This window comes from Anopheles coluzzii, chromosome 3 (assembly GCF_943734685.1).
Source record: "Anopheles coluzzii chromosome 3, AcolN3, whole genome shotgun sequence".
NCBI classification, from domain to species: Eukaryota; Metazoa; Arthropoda; class Insecta; order Diptera; family Culicidae; genus Anopheles; species Anopheles coluzzii.
Genome location: NC_064671.1, coordinates 74,399,157 through 74,413,543, shown reverse-complemented (window position 1 = coordinate 74,413,543; position 14,387 = coordinate 74,399,157). Strand labels below are relative to the sequence as shown.

Genomic DNA, 14,387 nt, shown 5'->3' with positions numbered 1-14,387 from the left:
AACTGTTTTAAACCTTTTGAAATAGTTTTGAACATTCGATCAAAACGGAAATTATTTGGCAATTTGCAATTGATGTGTCAAATCAGTACAATTTGCTCAAAGAATTGTCAAATTTAGAAAACCGCGTATCTCCGAATCCGCGTATAAGAGGTACCGTGTATCTCGGGGACCGCCTGTATTATTATTTTATACTTTATTTTTTACTGTATCCTCATAGCAAATATCATGTTTATTGTGGGTTTATTAACAAATTTAAAAAAGTTAAAACAAATAACAACGGCTATTTTATTGTTGTTTTAAGCTAATCTACACCTCGCTCTATTTAAAAAAAAAACATCGCATCCCATACCACACCAATCTGTCACATTTGCGCAGTGGGTCGCTCCATCTGTCAGCTCGGTGGTTGCCTTCCTTGGGCACTGTCATTCATTCTTTCAATAAAATAAAAAAGAATACACCAAGTACTGTTTTTGTGCAGTGAATGGCAAGAAAGTGGAAATTTTAGAAGAGTTTTCCACATAAATCGGCATCCATCCTGCCCGATAAACCTTCCCCATAACATTCGGACAGAAATGTGATATTTAGCGGTGAATTTATCCTCAGGAAAACCAAGTTTTAAAGCAGTGAAAACAGCACGGCCAATTCACTTGTTCCCCTTCCCACACAAATACCAGAAGCGCATCAATCTCTGCGAAACGAAACAAAAAAAATACTGCACGGGTCGTTGGCTGCACAAGTGCATCGTGCAGGAGAGAAAAAAAAACGAAGGAGGAAAACTAAAAGAGGAAAACTATGAGCACTACAGGTGTTTTGCCGTTCGTGCGTGGAATAGATTTCACGAACAATGACTTCAGCGTAAGTAACCCGGGCGAATATGCAACCAGGAATGTCCCAGCGAAGTGATTATCCCTGTCCGTACGGGTGTGCCCCTCTGTTGAGATGGACTTTTTAACTGCATCTCGGTTGTAATAAAACTAACATCAAGTGGGCGGTAGTGTTTGATGGGTCGTCATACTGTTCCCCGGTGACGGTGACATACTTCCCATACCAGAATTCGCTCGTTACTGGCAGCATTAATACGAACATACCACCGAATTCTATTTTCGTCTTACCCGGCTTTGCCTCATCCAAGGCAAAGAGACGGCGAGGCTGATCGCGCGCCGCACTGACGACGATAAGTTGCGATAATCCGAGTTCGAAGGGTTATGTTTGTCATGTTTAACGAGCTTATGAAATACAAAAGCCTTCTTTCTTTCCCTCCTTTGCTCTCACAACCATTTGTTGCGAATGGATGTTTCCCCTTTAATTATTATCTAATTTTTGGTATTCTTTCTGTCTGCCTTCAGGAAGATAAATTCCCCAAGAATATCAAACACATGTCCGGGGTCCAGTGGCTCAAGCTGGACCGTACCGGCATGGACACGATACCGGACGAGATGGGCAAGCTGGTGAAGCTGGAGCACCTGTCGATGAAGAACAATCAGCTCGAGAAATTGTTCGGCCAGCTAAGCGAACTGGGCTGCCTGCGATCGCTGAACGTGCGCCGGAACAAGCTGAAAAGCCACGCCATCCCGTCGGATCTGTTCGAGCTGGAAGAGTTGACCACGCTCGACCTATCGCACAATCGCCTTAAGGAGGTGCCGGAGGGTTTAGAGAAAGCCAAAGCACTGCTCGTGCTCAATCTAAGCAATAATCAGTGAGTAAAACGTGTCCAAGAGATTAATTTCGAGTCGATTGCCCTATGCAATAATGTAATAATGTGCTACTGTTTCCACTTTCTAGAATCGAAACCATTCCACCCTCGCTGTTCATCAATCTGACCGATTTGCTGTTTCTCGACCTGTCCAACAATAAGCTGGAAACGCTACCGCCCCAGACGCGACGGCTGTCCAACCTGCAGACGCTCATCCTGAACGACAATCCGCTCGAGCTGTTTCAACTCCGCCAGCTGCCGTCCCTGCAGAGCTTGGTCTGCCTGCAGATGCGCAACACGCAGCGAACGATCAACAACTTTCCCGCCTCGCTCGACAGCCTGTCCAACCTGCAGGAGCTGGACCTGTCCCAGAATGCGCTCTCGAAGGTGCCGGGCGCACTGTACAACCTCGCCAACCTGAAGCGCCTCAACCTGAACGACAACGTGCTGGAAGAGCTTTCGCCGCTGATCGAAAACCTTACCAAGCTGGAGACGCTGAACCTTTCGCGCAACAAGCTAACCGCCCTGCCCGCCACCCTCTGCAAGCTGCAGGAGCTGCGCCGCCTGTACGTGAACGACAATCTGCTCAACTTCGAGGGCATTCCGTCGAGCATCGGCAAGCTGAGCGCGCTGGAGGTGTTTTCCGCCTCGAACAACGAGCTCGAGATGGTCCCGGAAGGGCTGTGTCGCGGCTGTGGTTCGCTGAAAAAGCTTAACCTTAGCTCGAACAAGCTGATCACCCTGCCGGAAGCGATCCATCTGCTGACCGACATGGAGCAGCTGGATTTGCGCAACAACCCGGACCTGGTGATGCCCCCGAAACCGATCGAAGCGCAGCGGGGCGATGGGCTGGCCTACTACAATATCGATTTTTCGCTCCAAACCCAGCTGCGGCTGGCCGGCGCAAACGTGCCGGCCCAGGTACAGGGTGCGGCGAACGCCGGAAAGGATCCGATCGCCCGAAAGCTGCGGCTTCGGCGCGGCGCCCGTAACGACTCGTCCGACAATCAGGATTCGGCCAAAATACTGAAAGGCATGCAGGACATTGCGAAGGACAAAAACAGCGGGCTCGGGTTCGGGGAGGAAAAGGTGGAAAACCTGAAGCCGAAGCGGTGGGACGAAACGCTGGAGAAGCCGCCGGTCGACTATTCGGAGATATTCGAGGACGAGGACGGCCAGTACCCGGGGCTGACGGTGTGGGAGATTGAGAACTTCCTGCCGAACAAGATCGAGGAGGCGGCGCACGGGAAGTTTTACGAGGGCGACTGCTACATCGTGCTGAAAACGTCGCACGACGACAGTGGCCAGCTGTCGTGGGAGATTTACTTCTGGATCGGCACGAAGGCAACGCTAGACAAGCGCGCCTGCTCGGCGATCCACGCGGTCAACCTGCGCAACTATCTGGGCGCCCGGTGCCGTACGATCCGGGAAGAGCAGGGCGACGAGTCGGACGAGTTTCTGGCACTGTTCGACTCGGACGTGACGTACATCGAGGGTGGCCGCACGTCGACCGGGTTCTACACGATCGAGAACGCCGTCTACATTGTGCGGCTGTACCGGGTGCACGACGCCGGGCCGAACATCCATCTGGAGCCGGTGCCGGTGAGCTACCAGTCGCTCGATCCGGGGTACGTGTTTCTGCTGGACACGGGCCTGAACATTTTCGTGTGGTACGGGACGCGGTCGAAGAACACGCTCAAGTCGAAGGCACGCTTTACGGCGGAAAAGATCAACAAGCACGAGCGGAAGAACAAGGCCGAGATCTACCAGGAGTACCAGCGGCAGGAAAGCTTAGACTTTTGGCGTGCGCTCGGGTTCGCCGACGGCCAGGGGCCGCAGGACGAGGAGGCGGAGTGTCTCAACCAGTCGCACGTCGATCCGGAGTTCGTGCCGGTGCCGCCCCGGCTCTACCAAATCCAGCTCGGCATGGGCTACCTGGAGCTGCCGCAGGTGGAGCTGCCGGGCGGCGGTTGCAACAAAACGCTCACCCACACCATACTCGCCAGCAAGAACGTGTACATTCTCGACTGCTATCTGGATCTGTTCGTGTGGTTCGGCAAGAAGTCGACCCGGCTGGTGCGGGCCGCCGCCATCAAGCTCTCCCAGGAGCTGTTCAGCATGATCGACCGGCCCGACTACGCGATGATCACGCGCGTCCAGGAGGGCACGGAGACGCAGGTGTTCAAGTCCAAGTTTACCGGGTGGGAGGAGATCATTGCGGTCGACTTCACGCGCACCGCCCAATCGGTGGCGCGGACCGGCGCCGACCTAACGCAGTGGGCCAAGCAGCAGCAAACGAAGGCCGATCTGGCCGCCCTGTTTATGCCCCGCCAGCCGGCCATGACGCCGATGGAGGCGGCCCAGCTCGCCGAGGACTGGAACTACGATCTCGACGTGATGGAACCGTTCGTGCTGGAGAACAAGAAGTTTGTCCGGCTGCCGGAGGAGGAGCTGGGCGTGTTTTACACGGGCGAGTGCTACGTGTTTCTCTGCCGCTACTGCCTCCCGGTGGACGACGAGGACGAGCCGGACGGGGAGGAGGACGAGGGCCACGACTCGACGGTGGCGGCGGGCGGACCCGGTACCGAGGGTGCATCGTCGGGCCCGATCGGCAAGGCGTCGCTAAAGGCGCTCGATCCGGCTGCAACCCCGGCCGAGGAAATCCAGTGCGTGGTGTACTTCTGGCAGGGTCGTGAGGCGGGCAATATGGGCTGGCTAACGTTCACCTTTACGCTGCAGAAGAAGTTCAAGTCGATGTTTGGCGAGGAGCTGGAGGTGGTACGGATACACCAGCAGCAGGAAAATCTGAAGTTTATGTCCCACTTCAAGGGCAAGTTTGTGATCAAGAATGGCCGGCGCAAGGAGAAGCAGCGCACGCCCGAAGGGAAGCTGCCGGTCGAGTTCTACCATCTGCGGTCGAACGGGAGCGCACTGTGCACGCGCCTGATACAGGTCAAACCGGAAGCGACTGTGCTGAACTCAGCGTTCTGGTAAGTTTCCCCAGGGGGGAAATGAATGTTTTATTGAATTATGCTAATAATCTTCTCCTTTCGCAGCTACATTCTGTTTGTGCCGTTCGAAACGGACGATGATTCGGAATCGGGCATCGTGTACGTGTGGATCGGCTCGAAAACCACCGGCGAGGAGGCGAGACTGATACAGGAAATAGCGGAGGACATGTTTAACAATCCGTGGGTTAGCTTACAGGTACGCGAATGGTTCATACTAGTGATGGGAAAAATGAAGTTTTCACCGGCTAGCTCCAAAGATTTCTGGAATCACTTCCGGATAGTAGGTCCGGAATCAGTTTCCGGAATCAATTCCGGAATCGGCCCCGGAATTGGCTCCGGAGTCAGAACCGGTTCCAGAATCAGAATAGGTTCCAGAGTCAGAACCGGTTCCAGAAGCAGAATCGGTTCCGGAATCGGAATCGGTTCCGGAGTCGGAATCGGTTCCGGAATTGGAATCGGATCCAGAGTCAGAATCGGATCCGGAGTCGGAATCGGTTCCGGAATCAGAATCGAAATTGGATCCGGAATCAGAATAAGTTACATAATCTAAAACGGCTTCGGAATTGATTCCGACAACAAAAACGGAATCGGCTAGGTCCGATTCCAAGCTCCCACCACTAGTTCCGCAGCTTGAGCATAAGTGAAACCCTATTAAATTTCTCACTAAACAATGTGCTATTTTGCCTTCTCTCCACTACAAAGATCCTTCACGAAGGTGAGGAGCCAGAAAACTTTTTCTGGGTTGCGCTCGGTGGCCGCAAACCGTACGACACGGATGCGGAGTACATGAACTTTACCCGCCTGTTCCGCTGCTCGAACGAGAAGGGCTACTTTACGGTGGCGGAGAAGTGTTCCGACTTTTGTCAGGACGATCTGGCGGACGACGACATCATGATACTGGACAACGGCGATCAGGTGTTTCTGTGGCTGGGGTCACGCTGCAGCGAGGTGGAAATTAAGCTCGCCTACAAATCGGCACAGGTAAGCAAAATGGGCAAGATGATGAGAAGCGTTTTTCGGTGAAATATTTATCATTTCCCTTTATTTGCCTCTTTCCTGCCTTCTCTCACGCGCTGTAGGTTTACATCCAGCATATGCGCATAAAGCAACCCGAGCGGCCGCGAAAGCTTTTCCTCACGCTGAAAAACAAGGAATCGAAACGGTTCACCAAGTGCTTCCATGGCTGGAGTGCGCACAAAAAGCCACCGGAGTAAACGGAGATGGAAAAGGGGACGAGCTGGAGTGCCCCAGCGGCGGCTACAAAAAAGGTGTAAATGTGTGTTGAACAGAATCGCGCAAAACAAAAAAAAAACACGTACCAAGTATTTTCCAATCGTCCCTCCCGCGTGTTTTAGGTTGTTGCTGCAGATGGCTTTACGACGAGTAGTTGTTATTTTTATTTAACGTTTCTTTTATTATAATTTTATTAACTTATTAATCATCGAGGATCATGCACAAAACGGTTCGGTATTAAGTTGTAAGCTTTTTTTCGAAAAGGAATAAGAACTGTTTCGTCGTTCCACTATTGCTTTATGCTTTAATTTTGGAATGCAATAACGGAGTTAGTATTCATTTTTCATACACATGTATAATATTATTTCCTTTTTTTAAATTAATGACGAACCGCTCTCCTCCTCTCCTGACCCATTACCGCTCTTCTACTTCTCCGATCCTTTCAAGAGAGCATTAAGTGACCAGACACGCCGACTGTAAATAATGCTTGGAAGTCTTCCTCTCCCGAACAAGTCCATAACACCAGGGAATAATTTCGAAAATTGTAAATTACGGTGGAAAAACAAACTCAGAGCAAAAGACAGCACAGCTTTTTTTAAGTATTTTATTCGTCTTTTATTTTGCGTAACTCGGACTAATAACTCTTCGGGTATTTTTTTGTTTGTTTGTTTGATTTCTCGTTAATTAAGCCGCCTACTTTGCGCGATGGCGGGTGCGTGCGTGATGGTTCGTCGTTTGCTTGCTGCTGACTCGAAGCAAAACAAAAGCATAAACTGTATGTTTAAAAAAACTTAAAACGAAAAACTTAACTGCAAATTATGTACAAATGAAAATCAAAACGATTCAACACGCTACGGTTCTGATGGTGTGGACCTAAATTATTCCTGCAAGCACAACAATAAAGTTACGAACATTCGATTGAAACGAGCAAGAATGCGGAAGAAGTCGCTTCTTTCTTTCTTCCGCTTTCGATGATATCACTGGTGCGCGTTGTTTTGTGTTAGTGTCGGCCACTTTTCTTCCTTTCGAGGTTGCTACATCCTTAACAGTGAATGGGGAAGAGCTGTAACTACTGTGAAACGATTGAAAGCGAAGGGATTGGGAGCTTCGTTTAACAGCTGCTATCTATAACAAGGTTCGATACAGGCTGGGGCCAGGGGATGATCGCAGCATTTCTTGTATTAAAATGAACTAGGGAATTATCTGGAAATGATATGAAAACGGAAAAACAGATGCATTATGTTAGCGACCGTCCTTTTAATTGCGTGGATTATGTTTTCCCTTACTTACACCACACGTACAGGTTGAAGAATGGTTCGCATTCTAAAAATATCGATCCTGACCCATGTGCTGCCCCGCCTCCCCATCCTGCCCCGTACGTGTGTGTAGTTGTGTAGGTCCGTAGTTTGCGGATCTTTTCCTCTCCCTTGTCCTCTCGCTCTCTTTAATCGTCATCATCGTCGTCATCCGACGGCACAAACAGATCGTTCTCTTCGAGAAAGTTGGCCATGTTCTTGCTGATGGTCGCCCCAATCAGTAGCCCCGGGATGACGGTGGCGATAATGCCGAACAGCCCGAACGGTGTGATTTCGGGCATCGGTTTCAGGGCACCGCTGCGATAAGTGTACTTGCGACGCAGCGGCAACCGTACCAGCTGCAGCTGGCCTCCACCGCTACCAGCTACACCCGTCTCGAGCAAGGTCGAACGACCTACGGCACGAATAACACGCGTCAGAACCATTGTCGCGTGCTTGCAATTTCACACTGTATCACTGTTTTTGGGGGAAAAGTGTAAACTGTGCAACGCTGGCTGGCGTGGTGTTTTTGCGCACGGAGAAAATAGAAAACACTCAAATATCACGGCCACAGGCCCAATCGCATTCCCTTGCGCTGCGGAAAAGTTTACACACCAGCAACGACAAATGTCACCTCGTCGTCGTCAGCTGTCAAGCGACGGGGCAGTGCTGCCAGATGGGATAAGCAATCGAAACGGGACTGTTTTGCTGTTTATTTTAAAAACCTCTCCTTTTAATTGATAAAAAATAAGTTTCTTTATAAATTATACATATTTATTTTCCAAATGAATCACATTCCAACAGCTTTGAATAGCAAGCAAACAAACGCTGCCCTTGACAGCTACAGCAGGCTCCGTTGAACGTCCGTTGACAGTTGGTTTGAATTTGCAGCTTGGGTAACGATCACAACCGAAACATTCAACGCCACAGCCAAAGGACGCGCAGCCGTTGGTACCGATCGAAGCGGCCATCGACGTCCTGTTTGGACGTGTTGCTACACCTCGAGTGCGTTTGGTTTGTGTTCTTTTTGCAAGTAACTTTGTCGTCCATTTCCTGACCGCTCCAGTAGAGTTCGGGGAGCATTGTTGTGTTCAGTGGCTTCAGGATGGAGTTCAAAGTGTTTTACAAGAACCACTCCCAGCACCAGTGGGGCGACCAGGTGCTGGAGGAAATGACCAGGAAGAATAAAGTAATGCGGGCCAAGTCTCGCCATGAGATGCGGCAAGCATTCCGTAATATGACCAACGAATCGGAAGAAGAAAATGATGAACCACAGCAGCTGCAGCAAGATGCAAACACAAAGCAATCCGAAAACAGTGACAACAAACCAGTGTCGGAAGAGGAACAGTATCGCAGACGGCTGCAGCGTTTGCTACAGTTTCGTGAACAGAAGCGACGGATGCAGCAGGAGAAAAAAATCAAAGCCAAAGCACCGTTCGTGCCGTTCGTGCCGAAGAAACTCGTCGAGGTGACTCAAGAGCCACTGGCGGAAGGTACTGCGCGCCCGAAAAAGCCCCTCAGCGAGTTGCTCGATCAGGCGATGCAAACGGTAGCGATCGGCAGCAAAACGCCTGCCCCAGTGGTAAAGAGCATCAAACCTCGGGTAGACTGTTGGCGCACGGAAAAGCTGACACCAAAGGCAACGGAAAACGTGCCACCGAAAATCCTACCCTCGGAGAAACTGAAACCGAATCCCACCAAGTCGGCAGTAAAGGGGCTGAAACCGGAATTGAAGCGCGTGAAGGAAACGCAGCAACCCGTGCAGCAGAAACCGATCAAAACCATCCGACATGCTGTGGTAAGTATATATTGTACCGGGTGCATGTAGTACATGGTTGAATTCACGTTTTTCTTACCCATTCTTCTCCACAGACAGCGCAAACCGTTCGACCACTGTTCCAGCAGAAGAAGCCAGCGTTTGTCTTAAAGGTAAAGCCTCCACCTAACGATGGCAAACAGACCGGTGGTGGTGGAACATCTGCCATGGTTACTTCGACCGTACGCAAACATCGCAAACCGTTAGCGTTCACGTTTGAACCGGAGTCAGAAATTAAGAAAGACAAAGGATTGCTGAATGTAATCAAAACGGCGGAACTTTTCGATGGCATTAGTCCGATCGAGGTAGAGTCGCCGTCGGTGCGAATTCCGGCCTCCGATGGTGTTAGACATTCATCGCCGATAGCATTGAGAGCGGAAGGCGACAGCATTTGGGATCCACAGCCGGTGGCTTGCTTGTCGACATACGATGCAACGGTCGTGCATGAAACGGTCAAATTGAACGATTCGGCCGTTCTGGACACGAAGGGCAAGAATGAACAGCAGATCGATGGTAATATTAGCGACTGGGTACCGGCAGTGGTACACGAAATCGACAACGACACGATTGTAATAGGCGACGACGATGATGAGGTGTTTAAGGATGCAGAAATGAGCGATGCTTCGGCATTTGACAAGCTGGAAAATCGCAATAGGAAACCGGCTTTGAATGAATCGTTCACCATCAGCGTTGATACGGCTCCATCCAATGGTCGTCCAGCGATTGTTTATCACGAGCAAACGGTACCGCCGCTATTGCATATGGTGACGAATAATGGCAATAATGCGACTTCCCTCACATCACTTTCTGTAATCGAGATCAATTCATCTCACTCCTTGGAACAGGACCGTAGTAGCAGCAGTTTGCCAAAGGAGAAGGGATTGAATGGATCCAAAGCGAAGAAGCGCATCTCGTGGTCTTTTACCGAAAAACCGTTGAAAACCGAAATCGAACAAATCGCTCAACCCACGGAGCAGGGCTTACCAGAACAGAGCGAGCTGGATGGATCGAAGACAAAGAAGCGTGCTTCGTTAATATTTACCGAAGAACCGCTGGAAAACGAAATCGTTCCCAGCCGTGCGAATTTATCGCTAGACGAAAAGATTCAACAATGTTCTGCCGACGGCGCTGATGCTGTGCAGAGCACTGCGGCCAACAACATATCGCTCCGTCGTGTACGTCGCAGCTCGGTACGACTGAGTGAACCATCGCTCGATGAACAGATCGACGATCTAGCATCACCGAAAGAGGTGCAGGAAAAGACACGCTTCTACTACGAGAAGGTTGACAGCGAGCTGGAACGTTTGCAGGGCTTGTGTGACTTGTACGCACCGTTCCTCGAACCTGAGCACGAACTGAACGATCACTGTCGCGGGTTAATCATCGCGGCCCAGGGCCAAACGAACATTCTGATCAAGAAGAAACTTACCAAATTCCGGGAGCTGATTGAGCATTACGAAATGAAGTGGAACGACCGCAAGGTACGACATGACGATCTGGACGGCTTCTGGGTGATGCTGTCGCTCGATTTGGACAACTTAAACAAACGCTTCGACGAGCTGCGATCGTTGAAGGAAAACAACTGGCAGGAGTTGGCACCGTCGCCGGAACCACAGGCCAAAACGAAAAAGCTCCGCGCCGGTGGTGGTGTACGAAAGCGCGAAAAGAAGCAGCCAACGGCTGGCACCAAGGCGTCGTCCTCCGTCATTGCGGATCTGATACGCAAAGCGCGACAGGAGAAGCAAAAGCAAAAAACGACGGTGGAAGATTTGGAGCCGCTGAAAGAAACGGTCACCGTTGTAACGACGCCGGAAAAGCGTGCAGTACGCTTTGGAAAGTCTCCGAGGCGTTCCTCCGTACAGCAGCGGCGCTCTAGTATATGCCCGGGTGGTACGCCGATCGTATCCGACTGTGAACAGCCATCGGAGCCGGAACAGCTCTCCAAGCGACGTACCATTTTCCCCGAGGTGAGTAAAATCTCAGATTTTTCATCGATTTTTATTTCGCGTACAATAATTCACAAATTTCCTCATCCCCCTTAGATTACGCAGCAAAAAACGGAAGATGTAAAGTCGATTCTGAAAACGCCAAAGGTTAAGAACGGCCGGCGGGCGAAGAGTGTCCTCTTTCTCGATTCCGGCCTGGATACACCGGAAACCCGCTGTCGGCACACATCCCGTTCGATCGTGGACACACCGAAGCCGAAGATCAAATTTAACGACGAGCTCGAAATCGAGCACATCGACAACCTGGCCACCGAGTCGAAACCAGTGGAAGACGAAACCATTGCTGGCCAAGCAAATTTAACGCAAGAGGAGAAGGTTCAGCCATGCTCTGTCGGTGAGGGAGACGCTATTCCCAAAACTTCCACCAGCAATACTCCTCTCCGTCGTAGCCGTCGCAACTCGGTACGAATCACAGAGCCAGCGGTGGTCGAGCCGAACGACGATCCAGCACCGCCGAAAGAGGTGCAGGAAAAGACACGCTTCTACTACGAGAAGGTCGACAACGAAGTGGGCCGTTTGCAGGGTTTGTGTGACCTTTACGCACCGTTCCTCGAACCAGAGCACGAACTGAACGATCACTGTCGCGGGTTAATCATCGCGGCCCAGGGCCAAACGAACATTCTGTTCAAGAAGAAGTTTACCAAGTTCCGGGAGTTGATAGGGCACTATGAATTGAAGTGGAACGACCGCAAGGTACGACATGACGATCTGGACGGCTTCTGGGTGATGCTGTCGCTCGATCTGGACAACTTAAACAAACGCTTCGACGAGCTGCGATCGTTGAAGGAAAACAACTGGCAGGAGTTTGCACCGTCGCCGGAACCACAGGCCAAAACGAAAAAGCTCCGCGCCGGTGGTGGTATACGAAAGCGCGAAAAGAAGCAGCCAGCGGCTGGCACCAAGGCGTCGTCCTCCGTCATTGCGGATCTGATACGCAAAGCGCGACAGGAGAAGCAAAAGCAAAAAACGACGGTGGAAGATTTGGAACAGTTGAAGGATACGGTCACCGTTGTAACGACGCCGGAAAAGCGTGCAGTACGCTTCGGAAAGTCCCCGAAACGTTCCTCCCTGCAGCAGCGGCGCTCTAGTCTATGCCCGGGTGGTACACCGACCGTATTCCACTGGGAACAGCCATCCAAACTGGATGAACTTTCCAAGCGACGTACCATTTTTCCCGATGTAAGTTTAGTTTCCTCGTTATTCGCTGTAGTCTGCAATAGTGTTGGGTAAATCTGATTCAGATTAAGGAATCTGAATTGTTCTTTCAATTGATTCAATTTAACTCTCGAAAGAATCATGAATCTCAAGATTCTTATGTCTCTAAAGATTCACGAATCTCAGGTATTTTTGATGTAATCTTTCAAGATACATGAATATTTTGAGATTCATGAATCTTTGAATATTCATGAATCTCGAAGGATTCATAAATGTCTAAATAATCATAGAGTTTGAGCTTCTTATTATCTTTCTTCTTGGTGTAACAACCTACGTGGTCATGCCAACCTATATAGGCTTTCGAGACTTCTTAGAAGATTCACGAATCTTTGAAGATTCGTGAATCTATAGAGATTCATGAATTTCTAGATATTCATGAATATTCAAGGATTCATGAAACTTAAAAGATTATTTAAAGATTCTATTCGAGATTCGGATCACTCATCGCTGAAGATTCATATGAATGATTCGCAACGAAAGATTCATGAAACGAAACCCAACACTAGTCCGTACCCAAATAGCACACCAACCACGTCCGTCTTTGCTTTCATTAAATTAATTAATAAATTTTCCGCATCCCCTTGCTTAGATCACACTGCACAGAACAGAAGAGGTAAAGTCGATACTGAAAACGCCAAAGGTCAAGAACGACCGGCGGACGAAGAGTGTCCTCTTTCTCGATTCCGGCCTGGATACGCCGCAAACCCGTCGCCGGCATACGTCGCGCTCGATCGTGGACACACCGAAGCCGAAGATCAAATTTAACGACGAGCTCGAGATCGAGCACATCGACAATCTGGCCGCCCGGACACCGTCCCGGCTGGATATGGAAATACAGAAGCGGCTCAGACATTCGCAGCTGCTGAATGCATCTGCCGTGTCCGTTCCGGCCAGCGAAAGTAACCAACAGTCGGACGACAGCGTGGACACAGACGATGCGAAGCAGGGACGCAAGGTTTATGCGCGTGGAACGCCACGTCGGAGTGCGGCCAGCCAACGACGATCCAGGCCGGGGCGAACGTCGGCCAGTGTCATCGCGGACGTGTTCGGCGAGGACTCGGGCGATAGTAAGGACTGCCACAACAGCTTCGAGGGAGAAACAGGTAATTGAAGCACTGAGTGTACTTTGTTATCTGTTCGTTTTGTACTATATGATCATGTTTTTCCACTTATATTTTCAGATGCCGCAAAACGTTTGACCCGTTCTTCGGTGAATCCACGCGCGAAGAAGTTAGACTACAGCAAAACAGAACCGTAACACACGTGTGCACACGGGACCTGTAAGTTATTTTCACCATACTGTACTTGTTAGTGTTTTAATTGTTGATGCACTCTGTGTTTTCCTCTTTTTTATCTGGTTTGCGACTGAAAATAAACATGAAAATACATTTTTCTCCCTGTAAGTGTAAGACACTGCCATCCTTCTGCCGGCTTTTCCACAGTGAAATATGTCACATTTAGCTAAGGGTATTATTACCTAGCTTTATTCTTCGTAATATTCACACTTGACCAGTTTAGTTCTTTTCCAGCTGATCGGTCGCTTTACCCGCCACCGCTTCCGTTTCGTCCTGTTCCGCGGCAAACGCTTCCGGATCGTAGATCACCTTCACTATGAGCGAGCAGCTCGGGCAGGTAGCGACCTCCTCGCCCGCGATCAGCTCTTCCCGGCTGATTTGAAACCGGTCGCCGCACGGGCACGGGTAGTAGTACATCTCCTCCTCCTCGTCGTACTCGAAATCCTCGATTTCGACCTCATCGTGGTACACACTCATCTCACTGGCCGGCCGTACAGCGGGTAGACGGCAAGCGGCATCATACAGCGGCGGCAGCAATTCGTCCTGCCCCCTCTTCCCTGTGAACACACAGTCGACGTGCCACTTGGTCACTTTCTCTATTGTGCAAGCTGTTTCCCCTTCCGGGTACACCTAGTTAATTTATTTTTACCTGTCGCGGGGACACAAACACGCGCGAGTGTTGCGTTCGGTTTTCGGGACCTGCGAGACGGACACTTCGATGGCACAAAGCAAAGCAGCAACGCATGGCAGCGCGTGTTGTTTACATCCCGCTCAAATGACAGTTCAGCGTTACACCCATCACCAAGCGTTACGCGGCCGTTAC

At 50.3% G+C, this 14,387-nt stretch overlaps 3 protein-coding genes across 5 annotated transcripts; 1 reads left to right on the top strand and 2 right to left on the bottom strand.

Moving 5' to 3' along the window:
• Positions 1-416: 416 nt before the first annotated feature.
• LOC120958444 (uncharacterized) lies at positions 417-13,678 on the top strand. The gene is made up of 13 exons (XM_049608999.1): positions 417-855; positions 1,347-1,696; positions 1,783-4,683; positions 4,750-4,900; positions 5,407-5,685; positions 5,784-5,914; positions 6,060-6,087; positions 8,163-8,237; positions 8,302-9,030; positions 9,105-11,015; positions 11,091-12,233; positions 12,859-13,372; positions 13,451-13,678. Exons 1-13 carry the CDS (start codon positions 793-795, stop codon positions 13,525-13,527), a joined length of 8,352 nt encoding a protein of 2,783 aa, XP_049464956.1. The 5' UTR covers positions 417-792; the 3' UTR covers positions 13,528-13,678.
• On the bottom strand, positions 6,303-7,869 carry LOC120958448 (essential MCU regulator, mitochondrial). 2 transcript variants are annotated; one of them, XM_040381280.2, is made up of 2 exons: positions 7,224-7,869; positions 6,303-7,140 (listed from the first exon to the last, which is right to left on the bottom strand). In XM_040381280.2, exon 1 carries the CDS (start codon positions 7,676-7,678, stop codon positions 7,382-7,384), a length of 297 nt encoding a protein of 98 aa, XP_040237214.1. In that variant the 5' UTR covers positions 7,679-7,869; the 3' UTR covers positions 6,303-7,140; positions 7,224-7,381. The 2 variants fall into 2 exon arrangements, with proteins under 2 accessions (XP_040237214.1, XP_040237212.1); XM_040381278.2 differs by having other exon boundaries at positions 7,228-7,869.
• On the bottom strand, positions 13,545-14,346 carry LOC120954705 (DPH3 homolog). Of its 2 annotated transcripts, none has more exons than XM_040374864.2 (3): positions 14,214-14,346; positions 13,747-14,107; positions 13,545-13,634 (listed from the first exon to the last, which is right to left on the bottom strand). In XM_040374864.2, exons 1-2 carry the CDS (start codon positions 14,307-14,309, stop codon positions 13,784-13,786), a joined length of 420 nt encoding a protein of 139 aa, XP_040230798.2. In that variant the 5' UTR covers positions 14,310-14,346; the 3' UTR covers positions 13,545-13,634; positions 13,747-13,783. The 2 variants fall into 2 exon arrangements, with proteins under 2 accessions (XP_040230798.2, XP_040230799.1); XM_040374865.2 differs by having other exon boundaries at positions 13,747-14,121; positions 14,214-14,345.
• Between the last annotated feature and the right edge of the window lie 41 nt (positions 14,347-14,387).